At 42.2% G+C, this 22,462-nt stretch overlaps 1 protein-coding gene across 4 annotated transcripts in view; it reads left to right on the forward strand.

Moving 5' to 3' along the window:
* The window catches only part of TBC1D15 (TBC1 domain family member 15), a 74,749-nt gene that overhangs the window by 21,716 nt on the left and 30,571 nt on the right, over positions 1-22,462 (forward strand). For 2 of the 4 annotated variants that reach the window (XM_006121545.5, XM_089779896.1), the window contains 4 exons: positions 6,809-6,907; positions 7,164-7,238; positions 10,625-10,763; positions 16,753-16,963. In XM_006121545.5, the coding sequence (XP_006121607.2) occupies positions 6,809-6,907; positions 7,164-7,238; positions 10,625-10,763; positions 16,753-16,963 (524 nt within the window). The other 2 variants (XM_006121546.5, XM_014572783.4) reach the window with 2 other exon arrangements.

The raw sequence follows: 22,462 nt of genomic DNA on the forward strand, positions 1-22,462 counted from the left end.
GTGAACGAATAGACAACCAGATGATTAAATGATAAGCATAGACTTAAAGGTTAGTCTAGTTGACTACTTGCATTCCCCCTCCTCCCCTGCCACTGCCTTTGTATCATAGGCGGCAAGCAGGGGGAAGCAGGAGCCAGAGCTGAGGAGAGCTGGCTTAAAAATCAGTTTCCCCCAGCATGGACTCTGTGGTGCTGAACTCCCCCGCTCCCTGTGCTGCTTCCGGGACACATGGGAGACTGCCATGAAGCAGCTTCTGCCTATGGTGGGGCCTGGCCCGCCTTGAGCAGAGGTTGCTTTGCAGCAGCAGCCCTTGTCCACGGGGGCAGTCCCAGCTCCCTGCAGACAGAGGCTGGTCCCCAGTAGCAGTCCCTGTCTGTGTGGGGTCCGAGCTGGCCATGGACAGAGGCTGCTTTGGCAGCAGCCCCTCTCTCACCAGCAGCCTTTGACCACAAGGAGCTCGGATCCCCCGTGGACAGGGGCATCTGCCATCCTGCACTGCTGCTTCTGTATCAGGTAGCTGGTCCGTGAGAGGAGTTGGTTTTGAAACTGGCTCCTCTGGCGGACCGGCTCCTGCTGGCCCCCCCACGCTGCTGCCTCTAATATAGAGGCAGTGGCACAGAGTGCCAGGGGACTTCCTGGGAGAGAGGCTGGAGCACACTGGCTGCTGACCTTGGAGACTATAGAATAGTCAACTAACCACTACGAATTCTTGCAGTTAGTCGACTCTTCTATTACCCTCTATCTAACATCACTGCCTTTGAATTCTTCACTGAGAAAGTTTGATTTATGAATATTGGTTGATATTACGAACTCTTGTGTCCTGGAATGCCTCTATATGGATGCAAAATCCACGATTTTCAGAAAGCCACTGTAGCACAAGCCTGGATATAATGGAGAACAATTAGACCTGTATGGTCTCCTGTTCTGGTGGAAGAACGTTGGGATAATGGGTATATGGTATGGAAGTTAACAAAGAAGTTAGTTACACCAGCTTCTTTGCAGGGAGGGAGGAGTGGAACATTCCCAGAAGAACAAAGAACCCAGGGATTGGAAGAGGACATACAGTCTTGAGATTGACACAAAGCTTTGGTCAGGAGAGATGAAGAGGCAGGTATGTTTCATAGAAGCAGAGTCCTGTTTAATGGTGGGACAGACTGAGTCAGAGAAGGCTAGCTGAGCTAGAAAGTCTCCGTGATTTTGAAGAGAAGCTGAGTTTCAGAAGGATTCCAGACGCTTCAGAGGATTTTACCCAAGCCCAAATAACTCATAAGCGTGGTGAGTAACCTGAGTCAGGGAAATGTAGGTGTGTTGATTATTTTGTATAGCTCTATGTACTTCTCATGCTATGTAAGTAAAGAGTGGTTTTCACGATCAGGTGCCACTGACTAGGTAAACTGTAAGCCAGTAAGCTAGGTTTGTTAGCTAGTCAACTGGCTGCCTATGTTTTGTCCACTGTCAGATATATTCCAACAAGAATGACCTGATATAGGTGATAGTTTATCTTTTTGATCGTGTTAGGGTGCCATCTGTATGAAAGTCTATTTAAATACCTTGGTTTTAAAAACGGCTCCCCTCATGGACCAGCTCCCTCCTGGCATCCCATACTACTGTTTTTGGTACAGAGGCAGTAGCGCGGAGTGGCTGGGGGCTCCTTGGGAGTGGGACCTGAGCGCACTGGCTGCTGGTCCTGCCCCCAGGGACTATAGAATAGTTGACTAACGGATAAGAATTCATGAGGTTAATAAACTATTCAGTTAATTGATATTTAACATCTCTAGGTTGCACCAGGCCCTATGCCCTCCTCAGGATGGCCCTGCGTACCATCAGTGCATAAAATGTACCTGTTTCTTTTATAATTGCTCTGCCCCCTCCTTTGGACGACCCTGCCTCCCACTAGAGTGTAAAAATGACCTTTTATAGTTGCTGTATATTTATTTAATTTAATTTTCTTTTCTTTTGCATCTGTTCAGTATTGAATAATGTTCACATTTAAATACTAGCATAACACTGCTTAAAGTAGTAAAACTCATATTTAAGAACTTCATTTCACTGTGTGCTGCATTTTTCTGAGTTAACATTGTGATGTTAACATTGTCACACCCTCATGCTTCATGAAATGGATTTATGGACACAAATATGCATAACTCAGAGATGCTTGGGACAAATTGCCTCATGTTATCTATCAATCTGAATGTCTTAATCCACTGGATCTGTATATCGTATTTTGGTGTATGTATCATTCTTGTGTGTAAAGTTAGATATATGGCGTATGAAATGGTTTTTAAATGTGCAAATGAAAGCCATCAAGTGTGTTTCCAATGCTGGGATGCCTCAGTGTCTGGGCAATCATATGTAAGCAGCCCCTTTTGTCCTTTAAGTCATAGCAATGGTTGGTCCTAGGAAGCTATGTGATCTCTCTAACTGGTAGGGACTTGCCAAGTAAAAATGAGAATCTGTAAAACAATGGGAAGCTTAGCAGGGTCTTGATCTTTGTGTGGCATGCCATTCCTAAGAAAGTGAGCCAGAGATCCCAGGGAAAATGAGACTGCCCTGGTTCTGAAGGTTTAGCAGGAATAAGAACAGTTTCAGGGTGAGTTTGTAATAAGTTTGTACTGAGGTTTTAGTGTTAGATTAGCTAAGCATTTTTTGTTGTTTTTAAATTTGTAATCTACTTTGCTCTTCCTTTTATCACTTACAACCACTTATATCCTACCACTTGTACTTAATAAAATCTCTTATTATCATCAAGCCAAGTGAAAATAATTGTTACCTGGGGGAGCAATCAGTGTATACATCCTCCTTCCATTGTAAAAGGGGGCTTACCCAAATGGGGTTCTGATCCCATTTGGGGAGTAGTATCCCAGGAAGCTGGGCCTAAAACTGCATTTTCCTTGGATCTGAAGCATTTCAGTGTCTGTACTACTCCTTGTGGCGGGGAGCAGTGATTTCAGCTCTGTGCTTTGGCTGCGGGAGACTAGGGAGCTGACTCAACAGGACAGGGCAGTGAGAAGCCCCAGAAAACAGGAAGGCGAGTGTCCGTGGCTTTGTCAGCACTCCAGGAAGGCCCCCTTCCCCCGGGGTCGTCTGTGACCTCACCCTGTCACAAACATCTCTTAAGTAACTTGTTTTTTGTACAATGAGTAGTCCTATGTCATCTTAGAGACTAACAAAAATATATAGAATCATGAGCTTTCATGAGTAAAACCCACTTCATCAGATGAATAGAATGGAAATAACAGTTTTTTATTAGGCATAAATATCTAAGGGTAAGAGTTTTGGAGACTATGAACTCATTCTTTTTGTTTACTGTCTAATAAATTAGTGCTTTATTATATTAGACAATTTTTGACAATATTTGATCTGTCGATATGCCAGTAATTTTTGGGCTAGTCAAATGCTAAACCCTACGGAAGGTTCACACCTTGTTGGAATTCTGGGGAATGTGCAAGAGCAACTGGAGAGGCTTGTGGCAGAAGGCATAGTTTTGTTGTCTAGGCATTTGGACTACTGGGTTCCCATTGCTAAGAGTTCTGTTAGAAATAAGGTCTGCATCTGAAAGACATGTCTGTGAGACTGTAGTCAGGGACAGTGCCTGTACTCTGTTAAGTCCCATTAAGCCATGAGCATGTGGGATTCAGTATTTGGATCCCCTCACAGAAGTCTGGTGAGTGCCCAGCAAGGAGAGCTTGACCAGATCAGTAACATTTGAACATAGGGATATTTCAAATAATTTTTTGTGTTTTTGCTGTACTAGATTGTCCAAAACTGGTGGTATGCAACCCCACTCATTTCTTGTCTCTAGCATTTAAAATAAATGATTCAATTTTATGTTTGTGAATAAGATTGTTGGTTACATAAAAAATTATAATACATTTATGGAAGACTGCAGAGTTAAATTCAGTTTTGCCTTTTTTTTTTTCAGCCCTGTACTCTGTCCAGCCAGTGCAGCATCCACGTAACATGTGTTTGCCAAATTTGGATTACTGTGTTTGAAAATATAATGGTTTAAATGGTCTAAAAAAAACAAATAAGTTTGTGAAAGGGTATTGGTTTTTAACACAGATTAAAAAATCTGAGTAGTTAGTAGAGACAGCTGTTAGATTTTATTTCCAGAAGTGTACATTTATCCATTTTGATCAATTCATGCAATTTTATATTTCAAGAACAAATATGCCTACAAAGTGAATTACATGTTTTATGTTTCTTTCTCAAAACCTTGATATTGAGTGTTTGAAGTTTTTTCCCACTAGATTCCCCTATTCCCCAGCCTAATAGTGAGTTTATTCAGATTCACACAAACCCTGGTTTTCATTTCCTTTGATTAAGGTTATTTATATCAAACAGGACAGGAGATCATGTTGAATCTTGGTAGAGGAGAACACTGTGTTTAGATTATTTTGCAGATACATTTTTTTTAATATATGGGAAAATATTGTCTCATTCAGCAGAAACAGTTTACATAACAAATCTTCAACTTCTGATGCACTTCAATTCCGTTTATAGAGTAAAATAATAGGGTAGTTGATTAGAGTTAACTCACATTTTTAAATAATACTGATTTCAGTTACAATACAGAATAAAAACTTTACACTGTTCTCTTTATATTTGCACTGTAAAATGATAAACAAGTGTTTTTCAATTCACTTCATATAAGTTCTCTATCACAAGTGCAACTTACAAATGTTGATTTTTGTTTTTGTTAAATGACTGTTGTTTTTGAATGCAATGTAAAACTTACAAAGAACCTATAGATCCGCTCAGTCCTACTTTTTCTTCAGCTAATTGCTAAAACATACACATTTGTTTACATTTATGGCAAATAATTTTTCTCACTTATTACAATGTTACCAGAAAGTGAGAACAGGTATTCGCCTGGGACTTAAGTAGCAGAAGTTTTGCGCAAAAGGGACTTTTCCCCGAACGGGAGCAGCATAGTATTTCCGCAGAAAGCACTGATTTCTTACAGTAGGAAGTCAGTGCTTTTGCGGAAATTCAAGCGGCCAGTGTAGACAGCTGGTAAGTTTTTCCGGAAAAGTGGCTGATTTTCCGGAAAAACTGGCCGGTCTAGACACAGCCTGAGATTCCAGCTACAACAGTGCCACGTGAATGCCTGTTTTCATTTTCCAGTGAGATTGTGAGCAAGAAATGGGTCACATTATCTCCTGCTAAATGTAAAGACACTTGTTTGAGTGATTGGCTGAAGAAAGAAAAGGATTGAGTGGATATGAAGGATCTGAACTTTTACAGTTTTATTCATGCAGTTTTTTATATAATTCTACATTTGTAAGTTCAACTTTTATGTAGTGATAGAAATGTAGCTGTGTTAGTCTGGGGTAGCTGAAGCAAAATGCAGGACAATGTAGCACTTTAAAGACTAACAAGATGGTTTATTAGATGATGAGCTTTCGTGGGCCAGACCCACTTACGAAAGCTCATCATCTAATAAACCATCTTGTTAGTCTTTAAAGTGCTACATTGTCCTGCATTTTCCTTCAACTTTTATGTAGTGATTGTACCACAGTAGTTATTAGTTTAATTGAAAAATATTTCCTTTGTTTTTTACAATGCAAATATTTGTAACGAAAAATATACATATAAAAAAATATGTTGAATACTGTACACTTTATATTTTATGTTGTAATTGAAATTGATATATTTGAAAATGTAGAAAACATCCAAAAATAATGAAGTAAAATGGTAATCTGTTGACACAAATCATTTTAATCACATAACCACCCCAGATACAAGCAGAGATCACAATTCAAATTAATTTTAATTGTCTAAAATTCCCCCAAGTAACTTTGTACTACAGTGTTTCATTGATCTTATAAATTAGTGGTTGCACAACTTTTTTTATACTGTGGACCAGCAAACCCATTCACAAACTTTTTGTGGATTGGTAACATTTTTACAGGTAAAATGTTACCTGTTTGCCCAGTCCCAACCCAACCCCTGGCTCTCCAGTGCCTAACTACTTTGACCCCTGCCCCTATGCCCCATGTCATTTGACCCTTTAACGTCTGGCCCCTACAGCCTATGCCCATACCCTCTTGCCCTGTGACCCCACCACATGCTCACCCAACACCCCTGCACTCCAGAGCAAGACTGCCCCTTTCTAAGGAGTGTGGCTGTTACTGCCATGCCAGTAGGGGGGATTGATCATTGGTAGCACACGTGTTCTCTCTTCCTTCGTACCCCACCATCCCAGGCATGTCTTGTGCCCTGATGCATAGAGGCAGGGGCAAGAGGAAGTGCAGATCCCCATCCGACCCTTCATCTTACCTGGATGGGAGGGGGGAGGAAAGAAGGTGTCGTCTCCTACTCTGCTGCCTCCTGCTCCGCCGCATTAACCTTAATGCTGCCGCTGGGCAAAACCAGCTACTGTAGCTGAGCCGCCACAAACTGCTGGCTTCGGCTCCAGCAGCCACCGTGGCCCGGCAGCCAGTAGTTTGCAGACCGGCACTGGTCTGCTGACTTGCACTTGAAACCACTGCTATAAATTAATCTTTCATTATACTGAAGTTGAAATCAAACATTTTGTGCAACAATCATTTCTTTGTCCAGGATAAGTCTGTGACAACTCACTTTGTGTTTATACATCAGGATTAATTTTGAATTTCAGGGCAAATCAAAATTATAGATTAATTGGATAGGTTAATTGTATAGTGCCATTTAGTTGCTGTAAATGTGACTTTTATAGCCTTTAATAATACTGTGAGTAAAGTTCCCTCTGTATTAGCTGTCTAGTTACTTAGGTTGTCTAAATGTTTGCTATAAAAACTCAGCATGTTGATCCATTTTTTTACAGGTTATATATGAACAAGAAGGGGTTTTCATTCATTCATCCTGTGCAAAAAATGATGACCAGGATAGTTTAATATCAGGAGTACTACGTGTCATAGAAAAGGTAATAATTTGATACAGCTCATTAGATTTTTTTTTTCTTTTGTTTACCTTCAGTGCATCTAATATACCAAACATATTGTAAGTTTAAAATAAAAATCCTGAGTGTTTGTGTTTTAAAAAACACTATCCTGTTTGGCCGCTGTACCTAAAATAACATATACATAAATAAATGCATATAATTCTTTGCATAAATAGGGAGAATTGCATTTTTGTAATTATCAACTTACTGAGGTTGTGTTTGATGGATTGGATTATAGGAAGCTGAAGTAATAGTAGACTGGAGACCATCAGATGATACTTTGGACTCGTCCAATATCCTCTGTGCTGGAAAGGTATGCTTATTAATTACTGGCATTCACCCTTTCTGCAGGTTTGGTTTATTGTTTATCTGCTAAATTTAGCTAGACGATCCTAAAAATAGAAATTTACTTCTTCAGAGTGGTGGTTAATTTTGTTACTGCAATGCCTAGGATTGATGCCTGTACTTGGACCCCATTATGTACAAACAGAACTATAAGACAGTTATGTTTTGCCCTCCAAGTGGAGGTCGCTAGGATCCAGTGAAACCTGGTCTTCAGATTATGAAAAAGGGAAGTGCTACCTCTGTGGATCTGCCTAGACTAGGTTTAAAGATATTGTGTTAAGATGTTAGCTCAAACACCCTAACAAAAATGGTTTAAATCTAGAAGAGAAAAGATCTTGTCTTTAACTGTACTAGTTTGGAATGTACTAAAATAAAGCTATTATAATACAAATAATTAAACCTTGCCTATTTTTGTTAAATTTTGGAAGATCTTAAATTGAAGTAGGTAACATGATCAAACATCAGACCTCTAATTCATAGTCAAGAAAAACTAGGCCTAAGACAAGTAATTGTCTCCTCCTTTCTTGATGTTGCAGAAATCTCTCTGTTGGCCTTTAAAGGATCTGTGCAGTCTTACTATGTGTGTAGATGTTAACTTCTGAATTTTTTTTAAGTGTGCCTATGGTAAACTCATATCTACCTAAGCTATAGTAATTCTAAGTCCCCACTATATTAAGCCCAATTTTGGACCCTGCCTACTAAATCTATTGAAATAAAAGCCCCATAAAAGATTAGAATGTTAAAGATCCTTTAGTGTAGTTGCTTAAAAACACCTGTACAGAGCGGTATCAAATCAAAACGAAAACTTATGAGAACTCTCTTCTCCTGCATCATGCCTACTACAGAGTGCTGGGTCTGGCTTGAACCCTCTAGGGTCAATAAAAGGTCTTGGCTCATCATGGTCCTGGACAACCTGTCACCTGTGCCACCTCATCCTCTTAATTCCACTTCCTCATCTGCTACTTTTTCTTTGGGGTTGAGGCCACCTGTCAGTGTATCCACTCCCCCTGAATTATCCATGGGCCATGTGGGTGGGGTTGTAGCTGAGGATGGTATCCAGCTCCTTATTGTAGAAGCAGCTCTTTGTTGTAGCACTAGAGCAATGGTTTCACTCTCTTGACTTCTGATATGCCTGCCCCGCTCCTTGAACTTTGCACAGCACTGATTTGTGTCCTATTAAAAGCCCTTCTTCCACATGCCGTGAGAAATCTTCCTGTATGTACTAAGGGTTCTGACAGCTGGAAAGGAGGTGGGGCTGCAGCTCTCCCCACAGAGCTTTGATCTCCCGTCTGTGCCTGTGTCCCATGCTCCATCCTCCAAGAGACGTGGTCTTTGGGATTACCGGGGTGGGAGGGGAGGGAGGAGCTGGTGCAGGGAGGCAACAGCGGTCACCTGAGTCTCTGTACCTCTCCCCTCCCCCCATTCTCCATGGCAGGATTTGGGGGTGATGGGCACAGACATGCCCTCCCCAGGCCACTGGGACTCCTGGGCCAGATTGTGAATATGTTCTGGCCATAGATGGCCTGTGGGCTGTGAATTTGAGGCTTCTGCAGTAGAACCTACAACTCTGATATACTTCACGTGGGAGATTGCTTAGTGTGTGAGTGTTCACTGGTGAGCAGTAAAGATGCCACATGAATTGTCCATGCTTAGCAAACAGCATGTGGAATTTCAAGATTTCCTATTCCTTTAAAAGGGTGGTGGTGGATGCCTGTCTACTTGGCTGCAGGATATTGCAGAATTCCTTATTCACTATATTTTATGGATTTCCATATAAAATTTGCGCAGATTAAGCAAACAAACTTGCAAGTCACTGTCCCAGCAAACTCAACATCAGCTTTTGACAGTCAGCATAGCATCTAGTAAATGACCAGTGAGGTTGTGCAAATTGTCATTGATGACAATCTGCAGACAGTGGTATGGCATGGATTACCAGAGGGGCTAAATTAGGTTGAAGAGCCCCTTTTTTGTGTTGATAGACAAGGCAGGTATAAATCAACTTGTCTCACAGCCTTTTGTAAATTTGTGGAGCACACAAATAGAAAAATGTGTTTACTTGCAGAGTGATCAGATTTCATTTGGAGATTATGGAGTAAAAAAGTTAATCTGGTCTATGCTCCCACAGCCCTTCTTACAAGGTCACTTTAAAAAAAGAAAGTAGGGCTAGGGAACCTAAGGTTTGGAGGATGGATGTGGTCCCCGACTTGCATGGATCTGGCCCCTGATGCTCAGGGCTCCCCCCAGCATTTGGGAGCCCACCCTGGCACAATATTTCAGCCCACACCCCATAGGGCCCCCCTACGCTCTGGTGTGTGAGGGGAATGTGGGGAGTGTCTTTTCCCTTCTCTGTCAGGACCACCTCAGTGTGGGTTTTTTTTTTTGTTTTTTGTTTGTGTGGCTCCCTACTGATTTTTCTGTGGGTCAGTGGCCCCCAAGCCCAAAAAAGGTTTCCCACCCCTGCTTTAAAGGGTTGGACCACACTTGACATTTGGAGAAAATTCTGCAGGTGTATTCAAAAGAAAGTGGAATTCTGAAATAGAATCACAAAGTATTCAGGGGTGCTAAAACTAGTTTTATAGCTAGTATGCTGAGAGCCATTGAATCAAACCCTGTATATGATAAGTCAACCATTGTCACAGCATCTTTAGTTCCAGCACCTATGGAAGCATTTGATTTTATATTGACCTTAGTATATGGCTGTCTCCAATACAAAGCGTAATGCTTTGCCATCTTAACTTTTACTTTTAATCCATGTTGCTGCCTTAACACTATGATCTTGGTTTAGAACAAATGCCAATTCTTTTTCTTAGTATCATTGACACATGGAATCTTTGTGGGGAGTTGGGAATGATTGTTTTAAAAATACTATGTATTTAACCTAGAATTGTTAAAATCATTCCCTTTCTGTTTGTTGTGGTCATAAGAAAGGGCAGAAGTAGCTTGAGCGTTTTACAGTTTAGAGTAATAAACAGTATATACAGTGTGTCATTACTGAGATGAGATCGGTTTGTCAATTTTGAATATGTAAGGTTGTTTTAAAATTTCTACTTAATGCTAGTGCATCTCTATCTGGGACGATTTAAGATTATTTGGGTGATCTTCACTGTCTTTTTATATAAATTTCAAATGTTTGGCTTTCTTCTGAGTTTAAATTTAACATGGCATTTCTTTTCTTTTTTAAATTTATTTGACAACTGTTCTTTTGAGGATTTTAACACTCATGTCTTTGTACTTTTGGCCTTACCTCCAATTTATCAAAGGTGTTTGTGTTTTTTGAATCTTGAAATTAGCTGTTGATAAAATTCAGTTTTAGTTTTTGTCTTTTGTTGTTGTTTTTTCGTCTTTTTTGTTCAGGATTCCAGTTCAGTTGTAGAATGGACACACACACCTAAAGAAAAATCTCCACGGGGGTCTGACCACCAGAATAATTATGAAGCAGAATGGGACATGGTCAACACAGTATCGTTTAAAAAGAAGCCACGTTCTAATGGAGGTGCATGCGAAAATAAATGCTGAAACTTCAAATATTTCATTTGCTATTTAACTTTTAGTTTTAAAAGAGCTGCTTACTTATAAAAATACTCTAGAATGTATTCCCTCAGACACTGAACTGCTGAGGTAACTTGTGGCTCGAATCACGTTTTTTTCAGGTCAGTTGATCTCTGCCCCCACAAAGCTGTCTGGTTCAGTTTAATTTCCTTTCTAAAAAAACTTTAGGGAGAATGTGATTGAAGCTTTAGTCTTGCTAGCATTTTAAAAGTTCACCCTACTGAGGTATAAATTAATGCTGTACTAGGCAGATGCTACTTCACTATTGGAACACTAGCAGAAGTTTTAATATACTACTATGCAGTGAAAGCATGCACATAAAAAAAAGACACGTATTTGGAGAATTGTACTCTGTTTCATACTTAATACTACAATTTTGGTAAAATTGTTGTTGGTTGCCTCTCGGGAGCCGAGGAAGACATGTTGTGCATTTCATGTGGCTCCGGAGCCCAAAGGTCGAAGCACACATGCGGCTACAAATAGGGCATGGGACGCCGGTTGTCAGAACAGGAGAGAACATAGCTCTGCGTTGTTTTTCACGTGCAGCTGCGAGGCATTGGCAACAGTTGTCCTCAAACTTTGTCACTGCTTTTCTCGTAAGGGAACGCCAGTTAGTCCTGTCTGCAGCAGCAAGTTCAAGTGGTTGAAGGCCTGTCCACTGCAAGTTGGTCTTCAGGTTATCCTTATACCTCTTCCTCAGGCATCCCTGTTTGCAACTACCACATACCAGCTCCCCGTAGAACAGCTGCCTCGGGATCCTGCTTTCGTCCATGTGGAGAACTTGGCCAGACCATCAAAGCTGGATCTGGAGGATCTTGGCTTTGATGCTTGTGGAACTAGTTCTGTCAAGCACATCTTGGTTAGTAATTCAGTCCTGCTAGCGTACTCACATGATTTATCGTAGGGAGCACATGTGGAACTGATCCATCCGCTTGATGTGCCTACAGTTCAGGATCCATGTTTCACAGCCATACAGGAGAGAGGTGAGGACCACGGCATTCTATACTTTGATTTTAGTTGATAGGCGAATATCTTCGTGCTGAAGAATTTTAATACGCAATCTCCCAAGTGCCTGACTGGCTTTCTGGATCCTCACTGTAATCTCTTTGTCAAGGGATCCATCACTTGATATTGTGCTGCCCAGGTACTACCTTCAGTTGTATGCCATTAATAGCGATACATGCCTGTGGAGGAGTACTACTTGGTGCAGGCTGGAAGAGGACTTCTGTTTTTCTGAGGCTAATTGTGAGACCGAATAGTTTAGATGCTTCAGAGAATCTGTCAATGATGGTCTGCAGGTGGTGCTCTTGGTGTGCCATATGGGCGCAGTCGTCAACATACAGCGCTTTGGTGATAAGCCTCTCCAGTGTCTTGGTCTTTGCAGTAAGGCGTCTCAAATCAAACATTGAACCATCCAAACAGTATCTGATGTAAATACCAAGATCTAAGTCTCTGACAGCATGCATGAGGACTTGAGCGAAGAACAGGTTAAAAAGCACCGGGGCAAATACGCAGCTCTGTTTCACGCCATTGGAGATGTTGAATTTCTCAGATGGCGCACCATCTGAGAGTACCTCTCTTGTCATGTTGTCGTGAAACAGCTTGATGAGTGAGATGAACTTTGTTGGGCAACCCAGTTCCTGAGGATGATCCACAATGCATCTCTGTTAACCGTGTTGAATCCCTTCATCAGATCAATGAAGACAGAGTAGAGTTTCATATTCTGCTCAAGGCACTTCTCTTCCACCTGTCTCATTACGAAGATCATATCGACAGTACTGCGATCGCGCGGAAACCACATTGTGACTCAGGGAGACTCCCTTTTGAAACTGTCGAAATCAGTCTGATCAGGATGATGCGGGCAAAAATTTTCCTGGCAACGGAAAGCAGCGAGTTCCCGCAATCGGCTCTTGCACCCGTATTCTTGTACAGAGCAACTATCACGGCATCACGGAGGTCAGATGGCATTTCTTCCTCTTCCCAAATACTGGTCATTTCTTATTTGGTAAAATAAGAAAATAAATAATTTGGAACCATCTGTTTTTTTATATCTAGATCCCAGGTGGGAAAAGGGCCTCTGCGGGCCAGGTTTGTCCCGCCAAGTGGATTGGTCCAGCCTGCAGACATCCTGCATCCAGGCCAATCAAGGCCTAGGGACGGGGGAGCACGCAAAGTTTCCTCCTGGCCTGCCCTTTCCCTGCAACGAGCGTGTGATGCTTAGAAGCACACTCCTTGCAGGTCGGGCAGGGCAGGAGGAGACTTTGCACACTTCCCTCGTCTGCAAGCCCTGATTAGCCTGGGGGTGGGGGAAGCGTGCCAAGTCTCCTCCTGCCCGGCAAGGGGCTTGACACTGAAAGTCAACTGCCAGCTGTTGCTCAGCTGATGGGTGATGGTAAGCAGCGCTCCCTGGCAGGGTGAGGGCAGACTTAGTGTGCTCCCCTCGCCCCAAGGCCCTGATAGACGTGGGGACAGGTGGGGGGGGAGGAAGGGGAGGAGCGTGCAAAGTCTCCTCCCCTCACCAGGGGTGCAGGTGTCTACAGAGAGCTGCCACCTGTTCAGAACAGCTGGCTGTTCTCTCTGGGGAAGGGGGCGTGGGCAAAGACTTCACATGCTCCCCCATCCCCAGACCAATCAGGGTCTTTGGGCAGGGAAGAACAGAAGTGTCCTGGCCCTGCTCCCTCTGCCTGAGGCCCTGACCCTTCTGGGATGGCCCAGAGCCACTTGAACAGTTTCTGAAGTGGCCCCCAGTCAAAAATTATTGGCCACTCCTGATCTAGACCATCAAGTTTTTATAATTAGAACATGCCCAGTTCTTATGTTTCTCATTATTTTGCTTGTAATTGTGGGATCTCTACTAGTTACTTTTGTTCTCCCTCTGCAATCCCCCTCCATCTTTTTATATTCATTGTCTTGCTCTGTGTTAGGACTGGATTCTATAACTTGAGGAGTGAATGGGGCCTACAAACCCCGTATTGAGCCTCTCCTGTTTTCAGGTAAACAGCTAGACAGCAACCACACAGCTGCCCAAACTGCCAATCATGGACGCTGGCTCCAACAACTTCACCCAGTAGAGGAAACAAAGCCTGCTATAAAGGGGAGAGTACAGAGAAGGAAAGAAAGGTTAAAAAGCCCTGGAATAGCTAATGGGTAACATCCTTGCATCAGGCTGCCTCCAAGAACGCGGCCAAAAGACTGAAACAATTTCTAGTGTGTCTAAAAACTGTTGTGCCTGGGGCAAACTAAGGAGTGCCAGTCAGGGCAGCAGAGACTCTACAAAAGACCACACTAGGAGTTGGTGACAGGGACCCTTTATGTTCATGTGGCAACACATCAATGATGGTGGTTCTTAGAGTGCATGTCTATATTTGTATTCCATTCCAGGTGCACATGAGCTGTCTGTGCTTAATATTAGAGATATTTAGTTAGTAGAGACCGTTGAGTCTGCTCCTGCACCTTAAGTACCCCTTAAACCACAGGTATAAAGGACTGTAGGACCAACCACCACTCCAATTCCTTCTCTCTGTCCATGGCTGCAATGGAATGCTCAGTGTCCTGTACACCTATAGTGTTAGCTCTTATTACTTTATTGCTGCACATAGTGGTTGCTTAATGTTAGGTTAGTGATTCCTTTTTGACAATTATCATTTTATAGCTGTTTTATAATATTTTGGTTAGGTTTCAGTAATTTTTCAGAAGCTTTCATTCACGTTCCCTCCCAATTTAGGGTTGTTTTTATTTTGTCTTTTTGGGTGATAATGCCTCACCCTGAAACACCCTACTTCAAATATTGCTCTTCTTGCAAGGTAATATTTCCTCCTAGTTATACTCAGGATTGTCTTTTGTTTATTGGAAACTTATCCCTTCAAAAAGCCGCCAGCGTCCGTCGGAACCTCGGTTGCTCTCCAGCCTTTTTCAGAACTTCATAGTTCATTGTTATTGTTAGGGTAGTTAGTGATAGTGTAGTATAGTTTTTCAGTTTAATAGTTAAAACAGTTATTGTTTAAAACAAAATTTATTTGCTGTCAGGGCTGTTTTGCCTTGATAACATTTCCTTAATGGGATGCCAGGCTCTGCAGGCTTCAAACACTATCTGTCCTGCAGGCTCTTAATCCCTGTCTCTGATGGGCACTTACAGTGTGCTTGGTGCCTCAGGCAGGCACATGCCACTTCCCAGTGCCAGCACTGCAAGCAGTTAACAACCCATGTGCATAAAGGCAGGGAGCTTCAAATGAAGCTTCACTCCCTTGAGAACACCATGAGACCAGCCTCGGATCCGGAGCACTCCACTTCACCTTGACAGCCCGCTCCATTGGCCGTGTCTGAGAAGGCTGCTCCCTCAGTCTCTGGTGTCACGGACTCTTCCTCTGACCAGCCTAGAAAGAGATCCCATTCTTCAAGTAAAGGTGTAACTCTCCTTCCAAAAAATAGGAGCAAACCCCCAAAATAACCCCTGCACTGACCTTGACTAGGGCACCAGACAGGGAGGTACTGGGGCTGTCTGACATAGATTCCTGAGAGTCCAAAGACCTCAGTAAGGCAGGTGCTAAGGCACCAGACAAGCCCAAGTCAAAATTGGTGCTGCTGCACTGTGTGCCTCTGCCTTTGCACCGACGAAAGCAAGGGCTAAGTCTGCTGGCACTGAAGAAACCTAGGTCTCATTTGGCATTATTGGCACCTATGCTGCTTCTAGCACCAACGAGGCACAAGCACCTGGCATCAGTGACCCCACATCCAGCACGATCAGCATCATGGTGGCCGTAATGCTCTCCATATTGCTTTCAGCACCAGTGGCCTCGGTGCCACAGCTTTTCACAATGGTAGAGAAGCTCAGAGTAATATCCATGCCAGTGACCCCACTATTTGGCACCAACGGTACTCCCACATCTAGCAGGTTTACTCTCTCCTCTCCTACAGGCTCAGCACTGCCACTCTCAAGCGATGAAGACAGGGAGACCTTGGTTAATACTCATATACCAAGGCATTCCTCCCCAATGCAGCCCTAGCAGCAGCAGCAGCAACAAGCTCCTCTGCAATGGTAGCGAACTTAATGGCTGCCCCTTCCAGTACCACTGTCAGCCAACTAGCTGTACTGGGACCCCTGGGCCCCTTACAGAGCCCAGGAAGTGCAACAGGTACAGCCTCAGTCAACTCCATCTACACCATCGAGGGCCACCTCTTTACCCTCCCTGGACATAGTCAACTTACCTGGAAGAAGATGAGTCAGCCTCAAGTGATGAAGAGTCTTCTGTCTCGTCATACCCACCAATGCACATCTCATCATCTTCCCTGATAACACAATGATGTCCCCTCCTCCCACAGCATGAGATGATTTTAAGTCGTTCCAAGAACTTTACAAGAGGGTGGCCAACGTCCTGGAGGAAAAGGAGTAGCTAGCAGGAAATGTGGTAGAGGGGTCAAGAGAGGACCAATGCTGTATCCACTTTACAGGAGCTTGAAACACGATGGTAATCCTAGGCAAGAGAGGCTTGGATTTTCCTCACAACAGTCTTAGTGGGTGGCCCAGAGGAGGTACTTCGCTAGGCTCTGTAATGCATACCTAGAGTGAAATACACATATGGACACCACATCTCAAAGAATTCAGTTAATTTACAAGTGAATACCTTTTATTTCTGACTGGGCTGAGGGGTGTCATGGGATATGTTACTTGTAGCTGGGATTTCATTCATTCAGTGAATCTACAGGTGCTAGATAAATGTTGTAGTATATAGCAGTAGAATGAAGTCTGACAGCTGTATTAACTGTTTAAAAGACTGGGATGAGGACAGGTAGAGTGGGAACTAAAGAATGTTACAGTGTACACTCTGTTCCCAGAGGTACTGTTATGTTTCTGGAACATTGGTAGTATTGATATGAGGTATATAGATGCTAATAGTGGAAACCAAATCATAACTGTCACAATTTTGTCTTTAAAGATGCTACAACTCATACAAATGGCGAAAGCAAGTGGTCATTCCAGTTCAGTTTGACAGATCTGAAATCAATCAAACAAAATAAAGAAGGCATGGGATGGTCTTATTTGGTATTCTGTCTGAAGGATGATGTCATCCTCCCAGCTCTTCATTTCCATCATGGTGATAGCAAATTATTGATTGTGTCCCTTGAAAAATATGTGGTGCTGTGTGAGTAAGTATCAAACAGTTCTTAATCTATTAATCTATTATATATTTGAGTTTCTGTCCGTCTGTATGTTCAAGAACTTCTAAACAGTAAGAGCTAGGACCACCAAATTTGGTATGCAGCTTCCTCTTATAGCTTGCTAAGCGTTTGGTTGTGCCAGGACAATGGGATATGCTTGGAATGCGCTTGTTGCTCATAAAATAGAGTGGAGGGGGCTCTGGTAGGGACTGTATAATGGGACTGTAGACTGTATAATGACTACAGGGGAGCAGCAAGGGGCCAAAGATGAGACTGGGACAACTGTATCCTCTTTGGAGCTGCAGGCAGCAGGGGTGGAGAAAGCTATCTACTATATATTTGCGAGAGTTTGTGTCCGTCCCCCTCCCCCCAGCTTTGCCCACTGCGGCTGCAGTGGCCACGGACAGGTGCTTCTCACCTAGCACCAAGCGGCTGTGGTGAGAGAGGGTGGGTTATCCTCTCTCCCTGAGACAGTCTGCATACTGAACCCCTCATCCCCATCCCAGAGCAATGATTTAATTGAAGAAAAACAAAAACTGAGTTAAGGATCCAAGCAATGCCTGGTAAATCTACTAGTATACAATATAAATAAATGCAATAATTGTGAATTCTAGCAATACACTTGCCAGTGTCAAACTAGGTTCTGAAAATTTAACATTGAGCAGTTAATAAAATTCCCTCCCTTTTAATCTTTTCTCACTATTTTAATATTTATCTCATTTCTAACAATTGATTTAATAGTTTTCACTTAAAATGTTTTGACATTTCAACGAGCTTCATCAATCTATAAAAAATCATACAACCTCTGCAAAAGCTGTGTCATGGTATTAGCACCCTCTAGTGAGTACAGAGTGGAAATGAAGAGGTTTATGTTTTGTTCACTTCACTGTTGTCAAGAGTTTGTGACTGTCAGTTTATCCTCTCTCCTAGTTTCTTCATCTAAAAATGGGGTTGATAATAGTCAACCTATGTAAATTACTTTGGGATCACCAATTATTGTCAGTCATATATCCTTGAAGATACCAACTTTCTTCTCTAGACTGGAAAATTTCTTTGAAGTTCAAAAGCTTGTGCCGTGCATGAATATAAGTTGGTACATTAAAAAGATTTTCTCACCTACTTTGTTTCCTATATAAGCAAAATAATTTATTATTGATGATGATTTCTATTGTCATTGTCAGCATACATTAGTCAAGAAGTTAAACTGCTGTAAAAAAAGTGTCACTCTGACATCTAAATCTATATGTGTTTCCTCCAAAATTATCTTCAAAACTACATTTATTGCTAATTTATGTGTTTGTTTTTAGCTACTTCACATTCTCTTAAAACTTTGAATTAAAAAAAATGGCCTGGAAAATGACTATGGAGATTTCAAGTATCTGAGAGACCTGTCCTGTTCTGTAACTCTTGCTGACCCAGAAATGAAGGACCAAATACAAATCCTGAACTCTGATACCCTCCTGATAGCCTAATAGTGATATATCACAAGTGCTGGTTTCTCACTGACAGTCTGTCCTGCAGGAACTTCATTTGTCTTGGGCTCTGGCTTAGTGGAGTTTTTCTGATCAGATGCATAGCTTATGTTTCAGAATACCCACTATTGTATTTAACTCAAGAAGTTGTTGTTCGGTGTCTTAATTATTATTTGTATTGTGAAAAACTTAAACAATGAATAGACTAGTAGCACCTTAAAGACTAATAAAACACATAGATGGTATCATGAGCTTTCGTGGGTACAGCTCACGTTGTCAGATGACAGAAGTGTTAGAAGTCCAGATCCGAGAATAAATAAGGGAAGGAGGGAGGGAGGAGAATGGGGAGGGGAGAGGGAAAAAAAGAGACAATGAATAGATAAGTTTCATAGGGGTAGCTGAGTTAGTCTGTAACAGGAAAAACTTAAAAAACAACATAGTCTAGTAGCACCTTAAAGACTAAATAGTTACAACAGGCTAATTGTACTGACATCTTCATCATATGGACCCACAGGAAAGAAACCCTTGAAGAATTTCACAGGGATTTCAACAAATTCTGCTCCACCATCTACCTCAGTCTGGATCAGTCCACACTAGAGACCCACTATCTTGACACTACAGTACAATTAAATAATGGACAAATTTCCACCAATCTATACGGGAAACCTACCGACCGCTACACTTACCTTCGTGGCTAGCTTCCATCCCAGACACATTTCTCAATCTGTTGTATATAGCCAAGCCCTGAGATACAACTGTATTTTCTCCAGTCCCACAGACAGAGACAGACTCCTACAGGATCTGTATAGAGCATTCATAAAACTGAAATACTCACTTGGAGCAATGAAAAAACAGATTGATAGAACCAAACAGTACCCAGTCATGAACTACTTCCAGACAAGCCAAAAAGAGAAAATAACACAATACCACTTATCTACAGTCCCCAACTTAAACCCCTCCAATGCATCGTCAACAATCTACAACCTGTCCTGGAAAATGACCACTCACTCTGAGGCCTTCAGGGGACAGGCCTCACTTACAGACAACCCCCTAACCTCAAACTAATTCTTTCCAGTAACCACACAGTACACCTCCATCATAATCATTCAGGAACCTACCCCTGCAGTCCGCCCCAGTGTCAACTCTGCCCACACATCTACACCAGCTATGTCCTCTTTGGACCCAACCACATCAGCTACCAAATCAGAGGCTCTTTTAACTGCACATCCACTAATGTGATCTATGCCAACAGTGCCCCACTGCCATGTATATTGGCCAAACTGGACAGTCTCTATGGGAAAGAATTAATGGACACAAATCATATATCTGAAAAGGGAATACACAAAAACCTGTTGGAGAACACTTGAATCTACCTGGACATTCATTAATGGATCTGCAAGTCACCCTTTTGTTTCAGACAAATTCCACAAGTTCAAATACACAGAGAACAATTGGAATTTAACTTCATTTACAAGTTTAATTCTTATGCAAATGGTATGAACAAAGACATCAGCTGGCTCGCACATTACCCTAACCGACACTTTTGTGGGTTAGGACTATTAATTTAGATATGTGGAAGCTGTATCGTTCGTTCTGGCCTTTCTCCCAATTGTGCTGTCCAGGGATGAGAAAAGATTAACATATAAAATTTATAACTGTGGAGAATTTTTTGAAGTCCTAAATGAAACGTGATGGATTGTGTAGACTCCACATGGACAAGGTAGTGCCAGCAAGGTCTTGGCATTAGGGTTAGCCCACCCCTTCCAGCCTTCTCAGTCACGGGGAAAGGCCTTTAAAAGGGAAGGAACTGCAGTCAGGAATTAGGAGGAACAACAGTATTGCAGCAGATTGTAGGAATAACTGCTGAAGCTATGGATGAATTACCAGCCAGGGAATGTTCACTATGACTCTAAGGAAAGTACTGTACAGTGGCCCAGCCCGAGCAATTTCCCACAACCCACTATGCTAGTGGGGAATTTTTGGCAGACTGTAAACTTTCTACCCTCCACCCTTTTTGAGGTTCCACAGGCAAATCATCTAATGTGTTAGAGTATGTGATTTAATTTTAGTTTCCCACTTGGAGAGACTTAAGTTCCACAAAGGGGGCAGAAGCCTTGCAAGTAGTAAGGAAGTGGGGCCTGTGCTGGACCCACCCGATGTAGATAACTCTGTGTGTTCAGGTACTTCCATCCTTTGAGAGGAACTGCAGGAGACTTTGTTACAGAGGGACTTGTGCCGTCATTAATAATTGCTTGCAAATTTCTGTATTGATCTGCAAGGTAGAAGCAAGGGAATACATGGTTTTAGTGAAGACTTCCATCTGACCCAACAATTTTTCTCAATACAAATCTTCATACATATCACCTTGTTGAAAAGGGAAATAGTGATTTTAAAATTTTAAGAAATATTTTGACCGGTTCACCTTGTGACCAGCTTCATAGTGCTAACATTTAGTCTCTGTATCCTTTGAGAAATATCCTTTAGATGTTCAACCCCCCCTAATTTGAAAGGCTGTCTAAAGTTTGTAAAAAAAAAATAGAGAATATCTGGTGTTTAAAATGTTTTGGGGATTAGAGTGAGTACTTCATATTTACATACTTTTAAGTGACATTAAAAAACATGTTACATATATTTGTGAGTTTATTCTCTTAAAAAACCAAATGTTTTCTAGAAATAACGTTAAGGTGGCAACATAGTTATTTTTCTTGCTACATTAGAAAAGTAATTTATGGCAAGTAGCAAGATAAATTTGAATCTGTAAATACAGTAATTGTAATAGTCAATTTAGTTTTTTGGCTGAATATACACATGATGCATTGAGAGTAATATAAGACTAATTATCATTATCTCCACCTGTTCCATTAGGCTCATATTTCTCTTTACTACTCCCTTTTCAGCATAATCTGCTGTTGCATTATTGTAGCCCAAAGATGGATATATGATCTTTTATTTTCTTGACAACTCTCCTTTGAAGTGGTACTCTTGTGACAAAAGTGTGTACTTTCTCACAACATGAAATCAGTACTACACTTAAGATGTTAAGTGTGCTATGAATAAAAAAAAAATCCTTCTTTTCTGGCCCGTGAATGTGATAATAGCAGTATCACAAAAAGAAACAGGGTAGGATTATTAGATCTTCTTTACAGTTACTAGGGAGCTGTTCCCCCTGCTCATTATGCTTGCCTACCCCACTCTCTCTGGGAGTAGTTGTTTGGTCAGGGGGAGGAGGCAGGAGTAGGTTGGTGTAAATGTCTGGCCATGGGGGAGGGGGCAGGAGTGGGATGGGGATGTGGGGTCTCGGTGGAAGGAGTAACAGGGCTGAGGGGGGAATCGGGATCGGATGGTGGAGGGGACGCGGGGAAGCCTGGTAGAAAGGTTGGGCGGAGGGGACCTGGTGTGGCCCGGGGGGAAGAGAGAAGGATTGGGCTTATCTGCTGGAGGGGGACCAAGGATGGCCTCGGGGGGAGGAGGCTCGAATGACAGGGGGAACGTGGGGCAGCTTGGGGTTGTGTGTTAGGCTCAGATGCCAGAGGAGACCCAGCCCCAGCAGCTCCTCCCTGGCAGCGCAGCCAACCTGGGCGAGAAGCGGGAGCCAGAGCTGGAATAGTCCATGTGATGGCATGAGGATGCAAATGACGTGATAATGTCACTCTTGTCCTGCAGGAAATTTAAAAAAAAATATATAGAGAGAGAAATGGTTTTCTAGTATAGCTACACTGGCAAACTCTCGTACTGGGATACATTGTACCTGTTCCCCAAGTGAAATAAACTGTATTTTCAAAAGGATTTTTTTGCTAGTATAGAATACTAGAACTGAAAGGGACCTGGAGAGGTCAAGTCCAGTCAAAACTGGCATATCCATTAAGGCTTTTGCCTACATAATTATGTCAGCAAAACATCATATCCTTATGCAACGTAGCTATACTAGCAAAACTTTTAAGTATAAATGAGGCTCAAATATATAACTGCTACTTAAAATATACTTCTACCAAATTCCGGTATATAAATACCACGC

Source organism: Pelodiscus sinensis, chromosome 1, assembly GCF_052426305.1.
Source record: "Pelodiscus sinensis isolate ZL-2025 chromosome 1, ASM5242630v1, whole genome shotgun sequence".
Taxonomy (NCBI): domain Eukaryota; kingdom Metazoa; phylum Chordata; order Testudines; family Trionychidae; genus Pelodiscus; species Pelodiscus sinensis.